The following is a 24339-nucleotide window of genomic DNA, read 5'->3' as shown; positions in this document are numbered from 1 at the left end:
GAAAACGTCACATCTGCGCTAACGAATCCTCTTCTCTTGTCTCACAGGGAGCAGTGAAGATGGAGAGAGGCAGTGAAAGAAGGATTGAAGGGGTCTTCTCCGTGACAGGAAGGAGTATACCTCCTCTCCTAGTATGACTACCAGGTGTTCAGACCTGGGATCTCAAGAACCTGATGACCCTGTATGAGCCAATGCCTTGTATCGTAGTGACACAACATCTACATTCCAAATGACAGCCTATTCCCTATGTGCCCTGGTCAACAATAGTGGAAAACATAGGGAACAGGGTGCCATTTCGGATGCAGACAAACACCTTAAATGGTTCCTTCTCTTACTTTGTATTATTACTCCAGAGAGAGACAGAGAGATAGCTGTAGGAACGATGACAGAGTCCTGAGAGGACCACAACCAAGCAGTATGTGACTGATAATATAGATGTATTAGAGATATATAACATCTACACTTATGGCAATTATTAATAACTTATTTGCTCAAATCACCATTGACGTTCAGTAGCGTCAAATCATTTGGGGAAAAGGAAAAAGAGACAAAAAAATGAAAAAATGACAGACTTGGTCTCATTGCTGCTCTCTCATTGGCTGCTTTGGTCCTCCATCTTCTTGCTCATTGGCTGCTTTGGTCCTCCATCTGCTTGCTCATTGGCTGGTTGGATCTTCTAGAACAGTGTTACAGTGCTTCCCTGGAGCCATTGAATAACGGCTGATGACTGCCCCACAGGAAGCTGCTCTCTGTGGGGGTTCAAAGATGAAGACAACCACCCCTTTACAAATGACAGAGGAATAGGGGTGGGTGTACTGCGAAACCTACTGTGCCCCCTTGACAAAGCCACAGGAAGGTGGACGGTCTTGCTGATGTTTTAGTTCAGGGATTTAAAAAATGTATTATTATGATGTTACACCATAGCATTGAATATGTGTTTCTGATTGGCTTGAAGGGCATTCTAGAGCGTGCATTATTTCCGTATAACTCACGGTATATTTGCACGATAGAAAGGTTCGTTATTACATATTATATATTTTGAGTTGCTTTTGAAAGCAAAAGTTAAATTGAAAACATTATTGGCATGTTTGAATTCGATTTTCATAATGGCGAGCTAGGACTGATGGTTTGGTTCGCTAAACTAGCAAGTCAGTTTGTTCGGTTACCAAGGCAACCACTGTCGCTGTCTAGTAAACCTGCAAGCTACTTCAGTGGATGTTAAACACATTTCTACTGGCCAATTAACACATTTCTAGCAGCAAATGTGTTCAATTATAGCTCTGGTATAAAGGGGATAATCAACTTGGGGCTCTATGCTGACTGGAAAAGTGGGAAGTCAGCTGGAACACACCTTCCTCATCGTTCATTATTTTCCATAGAACGCATAGGCTCTAGTTGATTATCCCTTACATAACAGATCATTAGAGCCAGAGCCCTGTTGAAATCTATGTATGTTATAATATATATGGCTCTGCTTACAACTTGGTAACACTGTTATGTGTCTGTTTCACAGTTCTTTGTAACGTTAGTTACTCCTCCTCTTACAAAAAAAGGTTGCCGTTTTGAAACTGCAGTAAAAGTGCAGTAACTGCAGTCAGTCAACTGTGGTATTTTGGATGCAGTAATTACAGAATAACTGCAGTGTACTGCAGTTGAACCTCAGTTATACTGCAGTTGAACCTCAGTTATACTGCAGTTGAACCTCAGTTATACTGCAGTTGAACCTCAGTTATACTGCAGTTGAACCTCAGTTATACTGCAGTTGAACCTCAGTTATACTGCAGTTGAACCTCAGTTATACTGCAGTTGAACCTCAGTTATACTGCAGTTGAACCTCAGTTATACTGCAGTTGAACCTCAGTTATACTGCAGTTGAACCTCAGTTATACTGCAGTTGAACCTCAGTTATACTGCAGTTGAACCTCAACCTCAGTTATACTGCAGTTGAACCTCAGTTATACTGCAGTTGAACCTCAGTTATACTTGAACAGTTGAACCTCAGTTATACTGCAGTTGAACCTCAGTTATACTGCAGTTGAACCTCAGTTATACTGCAGTTGAACCTCAGTTATACTGCAGTTGAACCTCAGTTATACTGCAGTTGAACCTCAGTTATATACTGCAGTTGAACCTCAGTTATACTGCAGTTGAACCTCAGTTATACTGCAGTTGAACCTCAGTTATACTGCAGTTGAACCTCAGTTATACTGCAGTTGAACCTCAGTTATACTGCAGTTGAACCTCAGTTATACTGCAGTTGAACCTCAGTTATACTGCAGTTGAACCTCAGTTATACTGCAGTTGAACCTCAGTTATACTGCAGTTGAACCTCAGTTATACTGCAGTTGAACCTCAGTTATACTGCAGTTGAACCTCAGTTATACTGCAGTTGAACCTCAGTTATACTGCAGTTGAACCTCAGTTATACTGCAGTTGAACCTCAGTTATACTGCAGTTGAACCTCAGTTATACTGCAGTTACACTGCCAAATGACGGCAGTAAAAAAAAAAGAAGTTATTTTGGACACAGTCTTTGCAGCAAACTGCAGTTATACTGCACTCTAATGGCAATATTTTTTGGTAAGGGTCCTCCCTCTCTCTGGTCAATGAAGACCTCCACATCTGTTCGAAATTCACTTCCTCTATTATAATTATTAGACCAGTTGAGAAGCTCTAAAGTAGATGTATTTAGGGTTTGAAGCCGTGAAAATTGGAACACATTTTTTTGTACTGAACGAAACCTGATAAGAGTGCCATTTCAGCCGAGCGTTGTAGGAGCCTGTTAGTAGCACCACCTATAGATCAATGTTGACAATACATCTACTGTACCTGCATTTACATTTCAGGTCACCCCTGTGTTGGGTCTACATGACTAAAATATAAGGCGGAGAACACTGTAATGTTAATGTAATGGATCTGTTACAGCATAGATCCATGAGGGTCATGTTCCTTAGGTATGAATAGGGGGGAAAAGTACTGAAATGAGGGTGAAACTATCTGGACTTAAAATTATATATATATATATATATAATAACTAGGCAAGTCAGTTAAGAACAAATTCTTATTTACAATGAAAGCCTACTGAGGAACTGCCTCGTTCAGGGGCAGAATGACAGATTTTACCTTATCGGCTCGGGGATTCGATCCAGCAACCTTTCGGTTACTGGCTCTAAACACTAGGCTACCTGCTGCCCACTTGTCCGACTTGTCCAATAAGACACGCTCATTAACGTTTTTCATTGCAAAACCTTTTCCGTTAAGTGCCCTAATGAACGTGACCCAGGATCCCTGTTTGTGTCTTTCCCTGGAAACTCAAGGGTCAGTAGGTAACAAAACATTATTAGTGTATTATAATGCATTATAAAGGACGCTATAAAGCATTATACATTACTGTCTAGCCCATGTAATGATTCATACAGTAGCTTTGATCACGTTTCATTTAACCAGCGATACAGTGAGTGGAATGTGACAGAGGGAGAGAAAAGAGGGATGAATAGAAGAAAGAGATTTGCATCCTAAAATGGCACCCTATTCCCTTTATAGTGCACTACTTTTGACCAGGACCCAATGGGCCCTTTATAGTAGACTACTTTCGACCAGGGCCCATAGAGCATTTGGGACGCCACCCAGGTGAAGCCACAGCCAAACTGGTTTGGTCATAACATCTCTTCTGGACGGTTTTCCTGGACACAGACGAATCGTAGTCCTGGACTAACAAACACTTTCAATAGAGAATCACCATTAAAATAGGTTTTGAGACCAGGACTTATTCTGTGTCTGGGAAACCAGCCCTGTATGTTGAAATGCAAGAGCGCCTTTCAATTCAACTACATGTCTATACTATATCTGTCATGAAGCTGTGGTTGTCACCGGTCTACCTACACCATCTAATGCAGCTCTATTTTATTACATGTAAGAGATGGTTATCTGTACAGGTGTTCAAGGTGTACAGGCATTGCAACAGGACTGTACCCTCTCCTCTCCTTCCGGGGGGACATGTATCAAGATCATTTGACTTGGTTTTACTCCTGCTGTACCCTCTCCTCTCCTTCCGGGGGGACATGTATCAAGATCATTTGACTTGGTTTTACTACTGCTGTACCCTCTCCTCTCCTTCCGGGGGGACATGTATCAAGATCATTTGACTTGGTTTTACTACTGCTGTACCCTCTCCTCTCCTTCCGGGGGGACATGTATCAAGCGTCTCAAAGCAGGAGTGCTGACTTAGGATCAGTTTGGCCTTTTAGATCGCAATAAATAAGATCACACAGGCAGGACCTGATCCTAGATCAGTACTCATTCTCTAAGAAATTTGATACATACACTGCCCTGATTCTCCTAAGACACTAAAAGGGACAATTCTATTTTCTCTCTCTCTCTGCCTGCCTTTTAAGTTTTTCACATTCTGCAAGAAGAGAGTGTTATGCTGGTGAATGAGGACCCAAAAGCGACTTAACGAAAACAGAGTCTTTATTCCAGTATATGACAAAAGTAATAATCCTGGAAAAATCAAGAAGAAAACAAAACAGGAAAAAACTTAAATCCACTCGTAGTAACGAGGACCGACTGGAGACTCGACCATTGACTGCAGGTTGCTTCGGGAATGCACCGACCGTAGCAGACTAAGACACCTGCTCGCACGCAGCATCTGAAGGAGACAAAACACGACAGGGCGAGACAAGGACACAGAACAGCCAACATCATACAAGGATCCGACAAGGACAGAAGCGGAAAACAAGGGGAGAAATAGGCGCTCTAATCAGAGGGCAAAATAGGGGACAGGTGTGAAAAGAGTAAATGAGTGAGTTAGGAGAATGAGGAACAGCTGGGAGCAGGAACGGAACGATAGAGAGAAGAGAGAGAGGGAGGGGGAGAGAGAGGGATAGAAAAAGGGAACGAACCTAATAAGACCAGCAGGGGGAAACGAACAGACGGGAAAGCACAAGGACAAGACAATATATGACAAAACATGACAGAGAGACTTTTCCCCCAGTATTTCTTATCTACCAATATGAGTATGTTTCTGAAATGGCATCATATTCTCTGTATAGTGACTAAGAAAAATAGTCATATTTGTGCACTATATAGGGAATATGGGCCATTTCAGTCACCACTTTAAAACCTCTATGGGATCGGTGTCCCCACAATGGGGTTGAGCTAATGTGATTAGCATGACGTTTGAAGTAACAGGAAGATTTCCCAGGACATAGACATATCTGATATGGCCAGAAAGCTGAAATTCCTGTCAATCTAACTGCACTGTACAATTTACAGTAACAGTGAAAGAATACCATGTTATTCTTTGAGGAGAGTGCACAGTTTTGTACTTGAAAATGTATCAATAAACCAATTAGACACATTTGGGCAGACTTGATACAACATTTTGAACAGTAATGCAATGGTTTATTGGATCAGTCTAGAACTTTGCACATACCCTGCTGCCATCGTATTTCAGACACCACTTTAAAGTAATCCACTGCAGCCAGATTGTGGAGTTCCTCACCTTCTCCTCTTCGCTCTCTGTGGAGCATAAGTCCTCAACCAGGCTTGTCTAAATAGTGGCGGTGTGTAAACATTGCACTTACCACAAATTCATTGTTTTCCCTGTGTTTGCCGTATTGTACATTGCTTTTGTCATTAGCACAATATACATGATCCCGATTTTAGCTTCAAGGCGGCGGCCATTTTGAAAATCCTAAATGGTAGATTGAGCTAATTTAATGGCACACTAAAACATCTTGCGCGCCAAAGTTTTGAAACACAGTGGATAGTGCTAAAACAATTATGCCATATCTGAATTCTGCCATCTTTATGCGCGTTGGCCATTTGCCAAAGAGAAAGGACAACAATAACCAATGGCTAAGCTAAATAGACAATTGAAATGAGTTGAGAGTTGAGTAGGTGAGATGGGTTGGTCCGTACACCAGTAGTAACACCATCATGGACCCCAGGAAGAGTAGCTGCTGCTTTTGCAACAGCTAATGGGGATTCTAGTAAAATACCAAATACTAAATACTAAATCATCATCACTCTATAGATCCATTCTAGCCTGGTCCCAGATCTGCTGGTGCTCTTTCCAACTCATTGTCAAGCCAAACATTTGACATAGCAATTCCACAAGGTTTTGCTAAGAGAGCAGAAAGCGACTGGCATCCAGGCTAGTTCCATTCCTCAAGGCCTATGTCTCAGTTTCATGGCTGTCGTGCTAAAGTAGAATTCAAGACAAATAAATCAAGACAGTTTTTTTCCCCTCTTGTGTCTGTCACATGTATTGCTTCGTTTGCTGTAATTAATGAATGTGATTATAAGTGCCTGAGCAGTTGAGCAAATTAATCAGCTGCATTCCCACTTTGTATGTTTTTGCACCCCCACATTTTTGGACCAGAAAAGTATCATGACCCATTGGGTAATTTGTCAACACGCTTGTAGTCTTTAGCAACCTGGGAATCAGTGAAACACTCCTTGACCAGAGGCCCCAGGTGATCCACCACTGCCGGGCAGCACATTGTCCTCATAGAGAAAATAAATGAACTTCATCCTTGCTACTGTTCTATGATGAAGAGTCTCTCCCTTCTCATATAAAGTTAGGATTCATGAGATAACCTGTGAGAGCTTTAGTGCACAAGCCCCTTCAGTGTCATAAATGTAAAATATTTGGTCATGTGTCAAGTGTGTGCAGAAGGGAAGAGTATTGTATGTCAAATGAATGGAAATGCTGCACCTGTGGAGGTGAACATGTGCCTGAATTCCTGGAGTGCCCTGTTAGGGTGAAGGAGAATGTGGTGGCAAGGGTAAGGAGTGTCCTGTTAGGGTGAAGGAGAATGAGGTGGTAAGGGTAAGTAGTGTCCTGTTAGGGTGAAGGAGAATGAGGTGGTAAGGGTAAGTAGTGTCCTGTTAGGGTGAAGGAGAATGAGGTGGTAAGGGTAAGTAGTGTCCTGTTAGGGTGAAGGAGAATGCGGTGGTAAGGGTAAGTAGTGTCCTGTTAGGGTGAAGGAGAATGTGGTGGTAAGGGTAAGTAGTGTCCTGTTAGGGTGAAGGAGAATGCGGTGGTAAGGGTAAGTAGTGTCCTGTTAGGGTGAAGGAGAATGAGGTGGTAAGGGTAAGTAGTGTCCTGTTAGGGTGAAGGAGAATGCGGTGGTAAGGGTAAGTAGTGTCCTGTTAGGGTGAAGGAGAATGTGGTGGTAAGGGTAAGTAGTGTCCTGTTAGGGTGAAGGAGAATGCGGTGGTAAGGGTAAGTAGTGTCCTGTTAGGGTGAAGGAGAATGCGGTGGTAAGGGTAAGTAGTGTCCTGTTAGGGTGAAGGAGAATGAGGTGGTAAGGGTAAGTAGTGTCCTGTTAGGGTGAAGGAGAATGAGGTGGTAAGGGTAAGTAGTGTCCTGTTAGGGTGAAGGAGAATGCGGTTGTAAGGGTAAGTAGTGTCCTGTTAGGGTGAAGGAGAATGAGGTGGTAAGGGTAAGTAGTGTCCTGTTAAGGTGAAGGAGAATGAGGTGGTAAGGGTAAGTAGTGTCCTGTTATGGTGAAGGAGAATGCGGTTGTAAGGGTAAGTAGTGTCCTGTTAGGGTGAAGGAGAATGCGGTGGTAAGGGTAAGTAGTGTCCTGTTAGGGTGAAGGAGAATGAGGTGGTAAGGGTAAGTAGTGTCCTGTTAGGGTGAAGGAGAATGCGGTGGTAAACAATGGTAAGTAAGTAGTGTCCTGTTAGGGTTCTCATGAAGGAGAATGCGGTGGTAAGGGTAAGTAGTGTCCTGTTAGGGTGAAGGAGAATGTGGTGGTAAGGGTAAGTAGTGTCCTGTTAGGGTGAAGGAGAATGAGGTGGTAAGGGTAAGTAGTGTCCTGTTAGGGTGAAGGAGAATGCGGTGGTAAGGGTAAGTAGTGTCCAGTGTGTCTCCTATCTGGAGGCAGTGAGAGAATTGGAAGGATGGGGAATAAACAATGGTAGTAGAGCAAACAAGACCAGTGAAGGGTTCTCATCAACCGAGGAATAGTGAAATGCTACATGGTAAAAAGGGGGACTTTGTAATATTTATTGCAATGGTCAGAAACTGTACAGCACAAGCGGAGAAGAAATCTAAGAACATTGGAATGAATCATTGTGAATGCCGCAGAACGCAAGAGATCCTGTCAGTGAATGTATGGCCATCACAGAACCCTGATCCTGTGTATGGATGTATTTAGGAGTGGACTGTGATTGAATGAGTGGGATTGGTTCTTAGTTGATGTGTTTTATTTGGTATGATATCATTTTTCCCATATCCCATGTTTTTTTTTTCAATACCACTACCAGCTGGTGGCGATAATGTGCCATTAACATTGGATACCAACCGCCGTTAAACCCCATCGAAGAAGAAGAAGAGTACGTTGTGCTCCAAGTGGCTCTTGGGTAAAAGTAGGCGGTAGCAGACAACAGGATTCTTGAAAAGGGTGTTGAACGTTTTCTTGACTTATAGATCAGGTAAACTCTTTGCAAATAATTTTTCTGAAGTAAGGTCAGCCTACATGAGACGTTTATTTGTCACAATTTAAATAGTTTTCTGATATTTAATTCGATGTTTGATTGCTCTGGTGTAATGTTTATCTGAACGCTATGACAAAGGAATAACTGTTGCCTACACATTTCTTGTCATGTGAAGAAACAGTAGCTTCCTTGATGAATTTGGTAAGTTTGGCTGCTTTTTAACAGTAGTGAATAGCTCAGCTGTATACAATTATACGTTCAGTTAACTTTTAACATAACTCTGCTGTGTGGTATAAAAAAGTGAGTTTGGTTAACTAACAGTAGCCTATAGCTCTACTGTATAAAATGTATTGGTCTAGATTTCATCATCTTTGATCTTCCACATCAATGCGTTACATTTGAACAGCTGGACAAAATAAACCATGGCGGTAAATTAAAGCTGGACAAAGTAAACCATGGCGGTAATTAAAGCTGGACAAAATAAACCATGGCGGTAATTAAAGCTGGACAAAATAAACCATGGTGGTAATTAAAGCTGGACAAAGTAAACCATGGCGGTAATTAAAGCTGGACAAAATAAACCATGGCGGTAATTAAAGCTGGACAAAATAAACCATGGTGGTAATTAAAGCTGGACAAAGTAAACCATGGCGGTAATTAACTTGTTGGGATATTATGTCCTTCAACAAAGTAACCTTCTAGCCTATCGCACCCAATGCTCTGGGTAATTGCGGCAATTCACCCACTATGCTGTTTACTTTGTGCATCTAGCCAACTTCATATCGCGGAGTCTACCTTTAAACTCAGAATATGCTATTCTGTTATTTTGACTCTTTTGAATGTTTTTCTTTTACTAATGTTTCTTGATTCCTTCCTAAATATTTATTAGACTGTTTGTATAGGTTTACCTCAAGTCCCGGCAGTGTGTCAAGGCCCGTATTTTGAGAGGGTGGAGCTCCTCGTTGCGGTTCTGCTCCTTGTTCTAGCATCTCCTAATCTCTCCTCCTAACACGTATGAACCCAGAACTTCGTCGAGCAGCTGACCAATTACGTGAGACTTTAATTCTGGATTAATCAAGATTAGCTCAGTGGTGAGAGATGTGGTCAACTCCACTGAATGCTCAATCAAAGGTTCTGAACATAAGACAGGGGGCGTTACAAGTGTTATCAGTTTTGACATTTGTACTAAGAGTAAAAAAAATATATATACCACTTCCAAAGTGCTAAAATTATTTTCTATGTACAATACCTCCTGCGTTCACCAGGACAGAGCTAGCTCATCCCCCTCCACCCTGCCAGAGTTCCAGGGTCGATTTACTCTCCCAGTAGGCCTTACTGCTAAATCTGAAGAGGGTGTCTGTGTGGCTGGTCGACTGCAGGAAAACACCAGGGCAGAGTAGAACTTCGAGAGGGGGACACGAGAAGGAAGGAGATGGAGATTTGATTTCATCAAGTAAGAACAATGGGGTGTGTGGATTAGACTACAATCTGCTTCTGCAACTTCTGTTAATTGATAGATACAGAATATACTGTATATTTATGATAATATTTGTTTAGGGACCCATAAAACCTTCCAAAACCTAGTTATTCAATGTCTTTGTTTCACAGGGGACACCCCTAACCGTCGTTCTCTCAGTAGGGGGGACTTATCATCTGGGGGGCCTCAAAAACATCATGATGCTGACGAGACAGAGAATAATCTCACCCGATCAGACCATCTCAAGAAACCCCAGCAGAGACGTACAGGGAGTAAACCTCACCACTGCTGCTCTGACTTTGGGAAGCGGTTCACTACACAAAGGTCCTTAATTCACCAGCGGAGGCACACCTGAGGGAAACCATACCGTTGCCCTCAATGCGGGAACTCTTTTACTGCATCTAACGCCTTAAAATATAATCTAAGAATCCATACAGGAGAGAAACCGTACTACTGCTCTCAGCGTGGAAAGAGTTTTGCTGCATCTAATACTTTAAAATCTCATCTGAGAATCCATACAGGAGAGAAACCATATAGCTGCTCTCAGTGTGGGAAGAGTCACGTGTCCAGGGGGTTTTAAAGTACACAGAAGAAGCCATACAGGAGAGAAACCTTACAGATGCTCACAGTGTGGGAAGAGTTTCACTGCTTCTCACACCTTAAAATTTCATCTGAGAATTCATACAGGGGAGAAGCCTTACCCCTGCCTTGATTGTGGGAAAGGTTTTGTTAGTGCAGGAGCCCTAACCATACACCAGCGTGCGTGTACACACTGGAGAGAAACCTTATAGCTGTGATCAGTGTGGAAAGAGCTTTTCTGTTTCAGAAAAACTAACTATACACCAGTGCATACACAGTGGAGAGAAACCTTATAGTTGTGATCGGTGTGGGAAATGCTTTGCTCGGTCAGGAGAGCTGACTACACACCAGAAAACACACACTGGAGTGAAGCCTTATAGCTGTGATCAGTGTGGAAAGAGCTTTGCTCGAGCTTCCCCCCTGAATAGACACCAGCGAACACACACTGGAGAGAAGCCTTATAGCTGTGATCAGTGTGGGAAGAGATTCAGTCAATCAGGGCCACTGAATACATACCAGCGAACACACACTGAAGAGAAACCTTATGTCTGTCTATGTGGAAAGAGCTTTTCTCATTTAGGGCCAATGAAAAAACACCATAAAGCAACAATATTCCATATTTCATCTCCCTCCTATCCAGTTCCAGATCCCTAAATACATGTGAAATAGAAAACATCTCGTGAACAGTCATATCCATCTACCATTCTAAAACAGTTGACTTAGTCTGATCACCATGGTAACCTCAGGAGCATAATATGCAGCTCTAATCTAGGACCAGGTCTCCCCTGTGTCTATGTATTATCACACATTGTGTTTTTAAATGGGTCATTGTCATCGTAGAAGATGTCATAATGAACCTGTGTGTGTGTGTGTGTGTGTGTGTGTGTGTGTGTGTGTGTGTGTGTGTGTGTGTGTGTGTGTGTGTGTGTGTGTGTGTGTGTGTGTGTGTGTGTGTGTGTGGGTGGGGTGGGGGGTTGATAATGGTCTTCTTTCATATACTATTATTAAATAAAGTGGAGCAGTGGTCTAAGACCATCTCAGTCTTCGACCACGAGGCATCACTACAGACAACCTGGTTCGAATCCAGACTGTATCACACGTGATTGGGAGTCCCATAGAGTGGCGCACAAATGGCCAAGTGTCGTCCGAGTTTGGCGGGTGTATGCTGTCCTTGTAAATAAGCATTTGTTCTTAACTGACTTGCCTAGTTAAATAAAATACATGTAGAATAATGTTTCAACAGTAGTGTGTATTCATGTATTTAATTGATCAATAAATTCAATCCATTATCTTCTGAACAACTTCTGCTTATTTCTACACTTAATTATTTATTCACTAAATTTATTAAAATGCTCCTTAAACTGTAATAAATTATGCATTACATAAGTATATCCATGAAATACAATATAAACACAAAGTAAAGTATTGGTCCCATTTTTCATGTGCTGAAATAAAATGTGCACACATCATTTTTGTGCAGAAATGTGTTTACATGCCTATCAGGGAGCATTTCTCCTTTTCCAAGATAGTGCATCCACCTGAGGGATGAGCACTCTGGAGAAGATTTTCATCAAGGTTCTCTCTGTACTTTGCTCCGTTCATCTTTCTCTCGATCCTGAATAGTCTTCCAGGCCCTGCCACTGAAAAACAACCCCACAGCATGATGCCAAAACAACACATCACCGTAGGGATGGTGTCATGTTTCCTCCAGACGTGACGCTTAGCATTCAGGGCAAAAAGTTCAATCTTGGTTTCATCAGACCAGAGAATCTTGTTTCTCATGGTCTGAGATTCCTTAAGGTGCCTTTTTTGGCAAAGTCCAAGCGGGCTGTCATGTGCTTTTACTGAGGAATGGTTTCCGTCTGGCCACTCTACCATACAGGCCTGATTGGTGGAGTGCTGCAGAGATGGTTGTCCTTCTGGAAGGTTCTCCCATCTCCACAGAGAAACTCTGAAGCTCTGTCTGTGACCATCAGGTTCTTGGTCACCTCCCTGACCAAGGCCCTTCTCCCCTGATTGGTCAGTTTGGCCGGGCGGCCAGCTCTAGGAAGAGGTGGTTCCAGACTTCTTCCATCCACTGTGTTCTTGGGGATCTTCAATGCTGCAGAAATGTTTTGGTACCCTTCCCCAGATCTGTGCCTCCACACAATCCTGTTTCAGACATCTACGGAGTCTGCCTTTCCAAATCATGTCCAATCAATCAAATTTAACACGGGTGGATTCCAATCAAGTTGTAGAAACATCTCCAGGATGATCAACGGAAACGGGATGCACCTGAGCTCAATGTTGAGTCTTAGAGTAAAGGTGCTGAATACTAATGATGAAAATAAGGTATTTTTGTTGTATATTTTTATTACATTTCCTCCCCAAAAATGTAAAACCTGATTTCACTTTGTCATTATGCAGTAGATTGATGAGGGGGAAAATGTATTTAATCTATTTTAGAATAAGGCTGTTACATAACGAAGTGGAAAAAGGGAAGGGGTCTGAATACTTTCTGAAGGCACTAAAAACCGACCTCCTTAAATATTTATATCAACAACAGCCAAATTGCACTTACTCTATGCACAGTCACTAGACTACCCACACACTCATGCCAACACACACACTACATTCGCTCACACACACAGAAAACACACGTGCAAATGGTCCCCACACATAGTAACACAATAATAAGGCTATATACAAGGAGTAGCAGTACCGAGGCAATGTGCAGGGGAACATGTGATTGAGGTAATGTAGTATGTACATGTAGTAGGGGTAAAAGGGACTAGGCCATCAGGACATAATGAACAGAGCAGCAGCAGCATATTTGAAGTGTGTGAAAGTGTCTCCTTTTTTATTTAGCAAATATTTCTCACTTTTTTTAACCCTTCATTGTTAGGAATGGGCTCGTAAGTAAGCATTTCACTGTAAAGTCTACACCTTTTCTGTTTGGAACAAGTGACCAATAAAATGTGATTTGATTTGAGTAGCAGAGGAGGATGGGTACAGGGCGAGGGATCCTCGAGAGTGATTAGGAATAATATGTGTTTCAGTAAGGTTGGTTTCTTAGTGTTCATAACCATTGCTATCAACTGTACCACAGAAATTGAATTTAAGCCACATAAAATATGTTGTGGTGGCAGCTGCAGAGAAGTACTTGGGATTACATTATTTTAACGCGGAAGAATTGCAGGGAGTGTTCTGTTTTTCATGAGGGTTAAATTGGCAGGTATCACCAAGTATAATGGATTGTACAGTAGGTGGCAACATGCACCTCTAACGTTTGTTTGCTGACCTCCATAAATACTATTGAAGAAGGACTTCACGCTGGACCAATGTTTTTTTTATAACTAACCCAAGATAGACCACAGCCTGTTGTTTCCAATGTGAGCAAATAGAACAAGCAGAAGATGGGCAGAGCTAACATTGGCTGGTTCTAGCATGTATTTGCATATTTCGGTTAGGAAACGCCTACTCTTAAGTGCGCATGTGCAATAACTAAATTCGATGCACTCCTAAACAACGCACTTTTAAAAAAACTTTCGCAAACGGTAAAGTCTATCAAAGTTAGTCCTATCTGTTCGTAACATATTTTAGTTTTGGAAACAAAAAACTGCACTGAGATCAAATTAGCAAAATGTCGGCCAAAATCCATCTCGCTCCATCTTCTCTCAGTGCCAACCACTGGGCTTCCTCTCACCACCATATTTGGTAGTGAGCGGAAACGCCAACCGGATGCTTCACATTTATACCTCCAGTGAAATATCTATCTAATATCTATGTCATTGTCTATGTCATGTCATTAATGGTGAATGGGATGTTGTTCAATGTTTTCTTGACTTTTATAGCTCAGGTAAAATCTTATCCAGGATCTTACTGAAGTAAGATTAGCCTACATACATTTGAATCCAGTTTTGATATTTAAATAGACGTTTGATTGCTCTGATCTAGCTGTTTCAGTTGTAGACTTGAGACTGGAATTGCCTGCGACAATGCCATAATAGTTATCTGAACGCTGTGACAAACAACGTAACTATAGCGTACACATTTCTTGAAGAAACGTTGAAGAAAGAATAGCGTCAACAATGTATCGGGTAAGTTTGGTTGCCTTTTATTAGCAATATAGACCTACTGTGTTGGAAATATCTAGGCCTGGTTTTCACATTTGATCGTCCACTTCCATGTGTTCCACTTGAACAGCTAACGTTTGCTAGACAGGGGTGGAAAATGTACTAAATTATCATACTTGTAAAGATATCTTTGTAGAAATGACTCGGCTAAAAGTGAAAGTCACCGAGTAAAAGTATTTGGTCTTAAATATACTATCCTGCTAAGCATTGTTAGAGTCGCGTAAATTCAAATCTGGTATCAGGATAAATATTACAATGAGTCACCGATTTTATACTATGTATTTTTTATTAGCTAAGTAATAAATGGCAAATGCAACTTTCGTATATACGGGCTCACTGTAATACCACGCAGGGCAGAACAGAGAACTGACAAGATGTATGTAAACAGTAATGTAAACTAGTACTTTTTGGTGTCAGGGAAAATGTATTGAGTAAAAAGTACATTTTATTTATACATTACATTTGACAATTTTTACTCCAGTAAAGTTGAGCCACCCCTTGTTTATAGGAAACTTTGCACAAAATTGTGTGACCAAATATGTAGGAAGAGGTCATTTGTGGCTGTGGTAACTAATGACAACCATCTAAATTGGCTATACCGTAAAAATTGTTGAAAAATAAAGAAAGAATACCATTTCCCTTGAAGTAGTGATGCTGAATGTAAAACATTGCTAAACTTACCCCACTCTCCCACACTTTAAAGTAGTCCTCTGGTGATTTTTATTTTTTTAAATAAATGTTATTGTTGAAAAGCAATATCCCAACTGTAGATACAGTGAAGTACACACTTTACTGATGTCATCGGCCCCTTCCTTGCTTGAGGAACAACACAATTATTTAACACAGGTTTAACACCTAACACAAACATTGTACTTTTTAAACACTTAGCATAGACTAAGCCCTGTTGTTACCTCATATCCCAGCGATAATACCTTGCATTACACCTGGGAAGAAAACAGGTGTGCCATTGACTCAACTTACCCAAGGCAAAGATGTTGACTCTATAAGCCCACATAGCTACAAGGATGCATTTTCATACTAGGTTTAGGAACTCAACGCTTATTAAGACCCCAATTTATGTATAGAACAATCTTAAGATTGAGATACAAGCACCATGAAACCTCTAAGCCAAATTCAGTTTTTTGGACCCAACTTGCTTACCACTTTTTTTTATGTGTTTTCTTTCTTCACAGACTCTATGAAATGATGACCTCTTCCTAAATATTTGGTCAAATTAATAATTTTGTGTATGGTTTCCTAGAAACAAGGCCGGCTCAACACTCTCCCCTACAGTAATATGGATAAAAACATGCCACTATTTCCAAAGTTATTATAGTACACATACATTTATTTGTAACTAGGCTATAGTGGTACAATGTCTTATGGGACAATTAATAGTAACAACTTATGTAGTATGTGCCATTACAGTTGAAGTATTTAAAGAAAAAAATAAAACGTATTTTGTACATAATGTTGCTGCTACCGTCTCTTTTGACTGAAAATAAATAACTGCTGGATATCAGAACAGTGAATATTAGCTTCTTATTTTCTTTAACGGGTCTGATGATCCTGACATGAAGAACATACTGCTTTCCCGGGAACATGCCCAAATCCCTGGCATTTGCGTGAAGACAGAGAAAAAGTGGGTTGCCTTCTAAGAATTCGTAGGCAATCGAATAAACCACCTCTGCCTTCCGTTCTACTAGCGAATGTGCAATCATTGGAAAATATAATCAACAACCTACAAGGAAGATTAAACTACCAATGGGACATTCAAAACTAATATCTTATGCATCACGGAGTCGTGGCTGAATGATGACATTATCAACATCCAGCTGGCTGGTTATACACTGTATCAGCAGGATAGGACAGCGGTGTCTGGTAAGACAGGGGGTGATGGACTATGTATATTTGTAAACAACAGCTGGTGCATGACACCTAAGGAAGCCTCGAGGTTTTGCTCGCCTGAGTTAGTGTGGTCTAGAGCATATCATGAGGTACTCTATCTACCTAGAGTTTTCATCTGTATTTTTGGTAGCTGACTACATACCACCACAGGCTGATGCTGGCACTAAGACCACACTCAATGAGCTGCATTTCGTCATAAGCATACAGGAAAATGGTCATCCACAGGCGGCGCTCCTAGTGGCCGGGGACTTTAATGCAGGGAAACTTCTGTTTTACCACATTTCTATCAGCATGTTAAATATGCAACCAGAGGGAGAAAAAAATCTAGAAACACCTTTACTCCACACACACCTTTACTCTACACATCTGACCATAATTCTATCCTCCTGATTCCTGCTTACAAGCAAAAATGAAAGGAAGTCAATAAAAAAGTGGTTAGATGAAGCAGATGCTAAGCTACAGGACTATTTTGCTAGCACAGACTGGAATATGTTCTGGGATTCTCCCGATGGCATTGAGGAGTACACCACATCAGTCATTGTCTTCATCAATAAGTAAATCGACGACGTCGTCTCCACAGTGACTACGTACATACCCAAACCAGAAGCCATGGATTACAGGCAACATCTGTACTGAGCTAAAGGCTAGAGCTGCCGCTTTCAAGGAGTGGGACTGGAACCCAGAACCTTATAAGAAATCCCGCTATGCCCTCCGAAGACCTTTAAACAGGTCAACATTTACAAGGCCGCAAGTCCAGACAGATTACCAGGACGTGTACTGCGAGCATGCTCTGACCAACTGGCAAGTGTCTTCACTGACATTTTCAACCTCTCCCTGTCTGAGTCTTTAATACCAACATGTTTTCAGCAGACCAACATAGTTCCTGTGCCCAAGAACACTAAGGTAACCTGCCTAAATGACTACCAACTTGTAGCACTCACGTCTGTAGCTATGAAGTGCTTTGAAAGGCTGGTCATGGCTCACATCAACACCATCATGCCAGAAACCTTCAAACATTTAGGGTAGCCTTCCACAAGCTTCCCACAAGAAGTTGGGTGAATTTTGGTCCATTCCTCCTGACAGCTGGTGAAACTGAGTCAGGTTTATAGGCCTCCTTTCTCGCACACGCTTTTTCAGTTCTGCCAAAAAAAATCTATAGGATTGAGGCCAAGGCTTTGTGCTGGCCACTCCAATACCTTGACTTTGTTGTCCTTAAGCCATTTTCCCACAACTTTGGAAGTATGCTTGAGGTCATTGTCCATTTGGAAGACCCATTTGCGACCAAGCTTTAACTTCCTGACTGATGTCTTGAGATGTTGCTTCAATATATCCACATACTTTCCCCTCATGATGCCACCTATTTTATGAAGTGCACCAGTCCCTCCCGCAGCAAAGTACCCCCACAACATGATGCCACCACCTCCGTGCTTCGCGTTTGGGATGGTGATCTTCGGCTTGCAAGCCTCTCCCTTTTTCCTCCAAACATAATGATGGTCATTATGGCCAAACAGTTCTATTTTTGTTTCATCAGACCAGAGGACATTTCTCCAAAAAGTATGATCTTTGTCCCTATGTCCGTAGTCTGGCTTTTTTATGGTGGTTTTGGAGCAGTTGCTTCTTCCTTGCTGAGCGGCGTTTCAGGTTATATCGATATAGGACTCGTTTTACTGTGGATATAGATACTTTTGTACCCGTTTCCTCCAACATCTTCACAAGGTCCTTTGCTGTTGCTCTGGGATTGATTTGCACTTTTTGCACCAAATGTAAAGTACGTTCATCTCTTGGACACTGAACGTGTCTCCTTCCTGATCGGTATGACGGCTGCGTGGTCCCATGGTCTTTATACTTGCATACTATTGTTTGTACCGATGAACGTGGTACCTTCAATTGGAAATTGCTCCCAAGGATGAACCAGACTTGTGGAGGTCTATGGCTTTTTTCTGGGGTCTTGGCTGAATACTTTTGATTTTCCCATGATGTCAAGCAAAGAGGCACTGAGATTGAAGGTAGGCCTTGAAATACATCCACAGATACACTGCCATTTGACTCAAATGATGTCAATTAGCCTAACAGAAGCTTCTAAAGCCATGACAATTTTCTGGAATTTTCCATGCTGTTTAAAAGGCACAGTCAACTTAGTGTATGTAAACTTCTGACCCACTGGAATTGTGATACAGTGAAAATAAGTGAAATAATCTGTCTGTAAACAATTTTTGGAAAAATGACTTTTCATGCACAAAGTAGATGACCGACTGGCCAAAACTATAGTTTGTTAACAAGACATTTGTGGAGTGGTTGAAACACTTATGTTGGAGTCATTAAAACTTGTTTGTATAAACTTCTACACCTGTTGTATTCGGCGCCTATGACCAATACAATTAGATTTGACTATGGTAAACACGGCTATAGTGGTAAAATGGGGACAGTCAATACTACAAACTTCATTAGTAAGTGCCATTACAGTTTTTCTCAATTGCATCATCGGCTGACAACATGGTAACGACTGGACTGGAAACGACTACGAGTAATGAGAGCACAGCACAAGAGAACACCACAGCAACTGTCACAAGTTCTGCTGCAACAGTGGGCCATAAACAGATGCAGGTATGTGTCTGTGGTTGGAGGAAAGTTACATCACACCATGGGTTGAGGATCCACCAGGGGAAGAAGGGGTGTTTGGGTAAAGAGAGACAAGGAACTCGCATTGATTACTTTCTGCGAAAGCGATCAAATCAGTCGAATGAAGCACAGCAACTGGACGCAAACCATAGTTTGCAGTGCATCAGTACCACTGTCATGGAGGACGTAAACTCAAGCACCGAAGTAGCAACTGAGGTGGAACCAACAACAGGAGTGGAACTCACCCAGCCTCCCAGACCTGCAGTCGAGAGGAGACTACCAGGGCACAGACCGTATGTGAAGTGGCCTGGCGCCAGTGACAAGAAGTTGTGGGAAACAGTGAATACTGACCTTACCTTGACCCTCGAGAAACTTCGAGGCACAGTGGAGAAGAAGTTGGAGAGGATGGGGGACATCATCTATGAGTACGGGACAGAAAGATTTGGAGTGGAAGAGGCAAAAGGCGGGAGAAATGTTCCAACCCCACCAGTTTCCAGAAGGCAACAAGAAATCAAGCGCCTCGTTCAAGAAAGGCGGCAGCTTAAGAAACAGTGGAAGAAGGCCTCGGAAGTGGAAAAGGAGGGCATAGAGGCACTTCAAGCTGACATCAAAACCCGGTTAGCATCCCTCCGTAGAGCAGAGAACCTACGGAAACGCAGAAGGAAAAAAGAACAAACTAGAACTCGATTCTATAAAGATCCCTTCAAGTTCCTTAAAAGTCTCTTCACAAAAGAAAAAAGTGGAGCTCTAAAAACAACAAAGAAAGACCTAGAGGAGCACCTGAGAATAACAAACGTTGACTCAAAGCGACATGAACATCTGGCCATCCCATCAGATATCCCACCCATTGAACCCCGGAACATCATATTGAGACCAGCCCTCCGACATGGAAAGAGGTGGAAGACACAGTTCGACGGGCAAGAACAGCATCAGGCCCGGGGCCAAATGGAGTCCCGTACAAAGTGTATAAGAACACACCAGACGTCCTGAGGTTCCTCTGGAGGCTTATGAGAACAGCTTGGCAGAAGAAGATAATACCCAAAGTGTGGCGTAGGGCAGGCGGGGTCCTGATCCCTAAGGAGAAGGATGCAGTGAACATCAGCCAATTCCGCCCAATCTCCTTACTGAATGTCGAGGGAAAAATCTTCTTTAGGGTCATTGCCCAGAGGATGGCCGAGTACCTACAAAGGAATACGTACGTCGATGCATCTGTACAGAAGGCAGGAATATCAGGGTTCTCTGGCTGCTTGGAACATTCCAGCATGATCTGGCATCAGATCCAAATGGCCAAGGTGGAGAAAAGGGACCTCCATGTAGTCTTCCTCGACCTCGCCAATGCATTTGGCTCTGTGCCCCATGAACTCCTGTGGTCTGCCTTCAGATTTTTCCACATACCGGACACCATCACAAACCTGGTGAAGTCGTACTTCCAGGATCTGCAGTTCTGCTTCACCACCTCAGAGTTCACCACCTCATGGCAGTGCCTGAATGTAGGTATAATGGCGGGATGTACCATTTCTCCGTTGGCATTCACAATGGCAATGGAGGTTATCATCAGATCCTCAAAATGGGTTGCTGGTGGACAGCGAGTCGACTCTGGTTTCCGCCTCCCTCCACTCAGAGCCTACATGGACGACATTACAACATTGACCACCACTGTCCCATGCACCAGGAGACTGCTCAGAAAACTTGAGGAGAACATCAGCTGGGCCCGTATGAAGATTAAACCATCCAAGTCACGCAGCATCTCGATTGTGAAGGGAGTACTCTCTGACCTGAAATTCTTCATCGGAGATGACCAAATCCCAACAGTGTCTGAGCAGCCGGTAAAAAGCCTTGGAAGGTGGTATGATGAAAGCCTGAAGGACAAAGACCAGGTGCAACAGCTGCGCAAAGACATCAGTAGTAGCCTACAGTCCATCGACAACACCCAGCTACCTGGAAAGTTAAAGGCCTGGTGTCTGCAGTTTGGTCTCCTACCCCGGGTGTTGTGGCCCTTAGCACTGTATGAGGTTCCAATCTCAACAGTGGAGAAGATGGAAAGAGGAGTCACAGGCTACTTAAAGAAGTGGCTTGGAGTTCCACGATGCCTTACCACCATAGGCCTCTATGGAGATGGTGTCCTCAAGCTGCCCCTCACCAGTCTAACAGAGGAATTCAAGTGTGCAAAAACCAGGCTCCAAATGACACTGAATGAATCTCGAGACCCAGTGGTGAGCAACAACGCGCCGACCTTGGCAACTGGGCGCAAATGGAGGCCAGGAAAAGCAGTCCAGGAGGCAACAGCAGCCCTCAGACATGCTGACATTGTGGGTCATGTTCAGCAAGGGAGAGGAGGCCTTGGGCTAACTAGCCGTGCTGCTTGGAGTAAGGCCACTGCACCAGAGCGGCGGAAGATGGTAGTGCAGGAAGTACGCCATCAGGAGGAGGCTGCAAGGTGGGCCAAGGCAGTCTCTCTTGCCAAACAGGGACAGTGGACTCGATGGGACAGTGTGGAGAAGAGGAAGATCAGCTGGAAGGATCTGTGGGCCATGGAAGCGAGGCGGTTGAGCTTTTCCATCAGAGCAACATATGACGTCCTTCCAACACCAGTTAATCTTCACCAATGGTATGGTGAAGATCCGGACTGTGCCCTCTGTTCCATGCCAGCCAACCTCAGGCACATTCTCACAGGCTGTAAAACAAGCCTCGCCCAAGGACGCTACACTTGGCGTCACAACCAAGTCCTTAAAAACCTTGCGTCCGCCCTGGAGGACAAGCGAGCTGCCACCAACTCCCTACCACCCACAGCAGCATCACACTCCTTACGGACAAACTTTGTCCGCGAAGGGGCTAAACCACCGAAGAGCGGCTCTACACCATTAGAGCGAGACCAGCTGCGCTTGGCCCGCGACTGGAAAATGCTAGCTGACATTGGCCGGCAACTTGTGTTTCCTCCGGAGATCGCAACCACCACCCTAAGACCTGACATGGTGCTCTGGTCCCGTTCACTCAATAAGGTCTTCATCATTGAGCTCACAGTACCCTGGGAAAACTCAGTAGATGAGGCTTATGAGCGAAAACATCTGCGCTATGCTGATCTAGCTGCCGAAGCACGGCATCATGGCTGGAACACAGAAGTCCGACCAGTGGAGGTGGGCTGCAGAGGTTTTGTGGCAACATCTACAACCAGACTGCTTAGAGACCTGGGAATTAAGGGCCAGAGCCAGCGTTCGGCAATCAAAGCTGTATCAGAGGCGGCAGAAGGCAGCAGTCAGTGGCTCTGGATGAAGAGGAAAGACCCCAGCTGGGCCCCGAAGTGAGAGGGCCAGGAGGTATGCGGTCAACAATGATTGACTCAGGGAGGAGGACGCCCCTGCCATGCATAGTCCCATGGGATGTTTGCTATCAACAACAAGGCAACTCCTATGACTAATTGGGAATGGGACGCAAGCGTAGGATTGATCACCCTGTCGCTGGCCGCCTTTGAGGAGGGTGTATCGTGTGAAAGGCCGAAACACCCTAGGAACCAAAGGTACACTACTGACGATGCGCTCCCCAAATTTCACCACGCTCACTGTTCATTAACTCTTGGAAGTGCTTGCACAAAGGATAGTAACATCTCATCCTGTGTTCTTGGAATCTTTTTGGAACAGTGTTGTAGAGAGATTTAGACTAAACACTAAAGTAATAAAATGTTTGGTCTAATGATATTCTATGTACAATACTTTGTCTTCACCAGGACAGAGCTAGTCCGTCCCCCTCCACCCTGCCAGAGTCCCCTGGTCACAACTCTCCTGGTAGCGCCTTACTGCTGGGTCTCAAGAGGGTGTCTGTGCTGCTGGTCGACTGCAGGAAAACACCAGGGCAGAGTGGAACTGTGAGAAAAGGACACGAGGAGGATGAGAAGGAAGAAGATGGAGATTTGATTTCATCAAGTAAGAACAATGTGTGTTGATTAAACTATAATCTGCTTCTCTAACTGCTCATTGATTGATAAACAATATATATACAGGTAACTACCAAAAGAAACACCAACATAGTGCCTTAATAGACCAGAACAGCTTAAATGTGGCTTGGCATAGTTTCTACAAGTGTCTCTATCGGAGGGATGCGACACCATTCTTCCACCAGAAATTCAAGGATTTGGTGTTTTTTAGATGGTGGTGGAAAACGCTGTCTGAGGTTCCCGCTCCGAAATCTCATAAGTGTTCCATTTGGTTGAGATCTGGTAACAAACAGCCAGGGTGTATGATTTGCATTGTTCCCTTTCAGTCAGGAAACTTGGCCCAATACAGCTGTGGGCAGTTTGAGCGCTAGTGCACTCTACTGCAGAACATTAGTCACGCCTGACAAGCCAATATACCCTGTGGGCAGTTTGAGCGCTAGTGCACTCTACTGCAGAACATTAGTCATGCCTGACAAGGCCAATATACCCTGTGGGCAGTTTGAGCGCTAGTGCACTCTAATGAAGAACATTAGTCACGCCTGACAAGGCCAATATACCCTGTGCTTCAGTGGAGTCCCTGCCTACCAAGGCGCGGAGTCATTGCTTCAATTTCTTCCTGTCTTCATCTCGAGCTGAGCAGAACAATCTCACACATTTCTTCTAAACAAAGATTGAAATGCAATTTCAGGATTTATTAAAACTTAACTGTCCCACTAACTATGCTTATCCTTCTGGAAGTTGTGCGTTAAAGTTTGGTAACTAGTTTTGTGAAATTTCTTACCAAAATGTTTGCTAGTTATTCTTGTGGCTTTTTAGCGTGGCTAACTGGTTGTAAGGAAGATGGCTAATACGAACGAGTCTATGAAGGTTGTTAAGCCGGGTTTGAGTTCACGACCTTGCCCACAATCATGCGGTTTCACCATGTCTTTGAATAATACTCACGAGTTTAGTCTTGTATGTCTCTGCTGGATGGCTGCTCGGGCTGCCCTGGATTGATCTGGCTCATGGGACCACTGTTGCCGGTTGCGTTTAAGCACTTTAGAGAAACGTGTCACCTTCCATAGAAGGCTTTGTGGTAACGAGTGTGATTTTCCTCCCCTGGGCGCCTGTACCTTGGCGTAGTCTGAGTTGCGGGATGCAGGGGTGGACCTGGGCTCGTGGTGAGATCAGATGGTGCTATCCTCCCAGCATAGTGATATAGAGCCAGCTGATATCTCTTTTGGCATCGTGCAGGGCTCCTGTTTGGTTGGCGACGTGGTGTCT

General features: G+C 43.3%; 2 protein-coding genes and 1 pseudogene across 2 annotated transcripts in view; all 3 read left to right on the top strand.

Annotated features, from left to right (window-relative positions):
- Positions 1–1494, top strand: part of LOC124019015 — a 94245-nt gene extending 92751 nt beyond the window's left edge. Inside the window, exon 12 of the mRNA XM_046334358.1 lies at positions 48–1494. The gene's annotated coding sequence lies outside the window, so the exon portion shown is untranslated. The remainder of the gene's footprint in view (positions 1–47) is intronic.
- A 6210-nt stretch (positions 1495–7704) lies between these two features.
- LOC124019014 lies at positions 7705–11797 on the top strand (annotated as a pseudogene).
- Positions 11798–14261: 2464 nt separating this feature from the next.
- Positions 14262–24339, top strand: part of LOC124019018 (zinc finger protein 2 homolog) — a 42261-nt gene continuing 32183 nt past the window's right edge. The window contains exons 1-2 of the mRNA XM_046334367.1: positions 14262–14585; positions 22870–23076. Coding sequence (XP_046190323.1) covers positions 14577–14585; positions 22870–23076 — 216 coding nt within the window. The 5' untranslated portion in view covers positions 14262–14576. The remainder of the gene's footprint in view (positions 14586–22869; positions 23077–24339) is intronic.

Source organism: Oncorhynchus gorbuscha, unplaced genomic scaffold, assembly GCF_021184085.1.
Source record: "Oncorhynchus gorbuscha isolate QuinsamMale2020 ecotype Even-year unplaced genomic scaffold, OgorEven_v1.0 Un_scaffold_601, whole genome shotgun sequence".
NCBI classification, from domain to species: Eukaryota; Metazoa; Chordata; class Actinopteri; order Salmoniformes; family Salmonidae; genus Oncorhynchus; species Oncorhynchus gorbuscha.
This window is presented reverse-complemented; position numbering and strand designations above follow the sequence as displayed.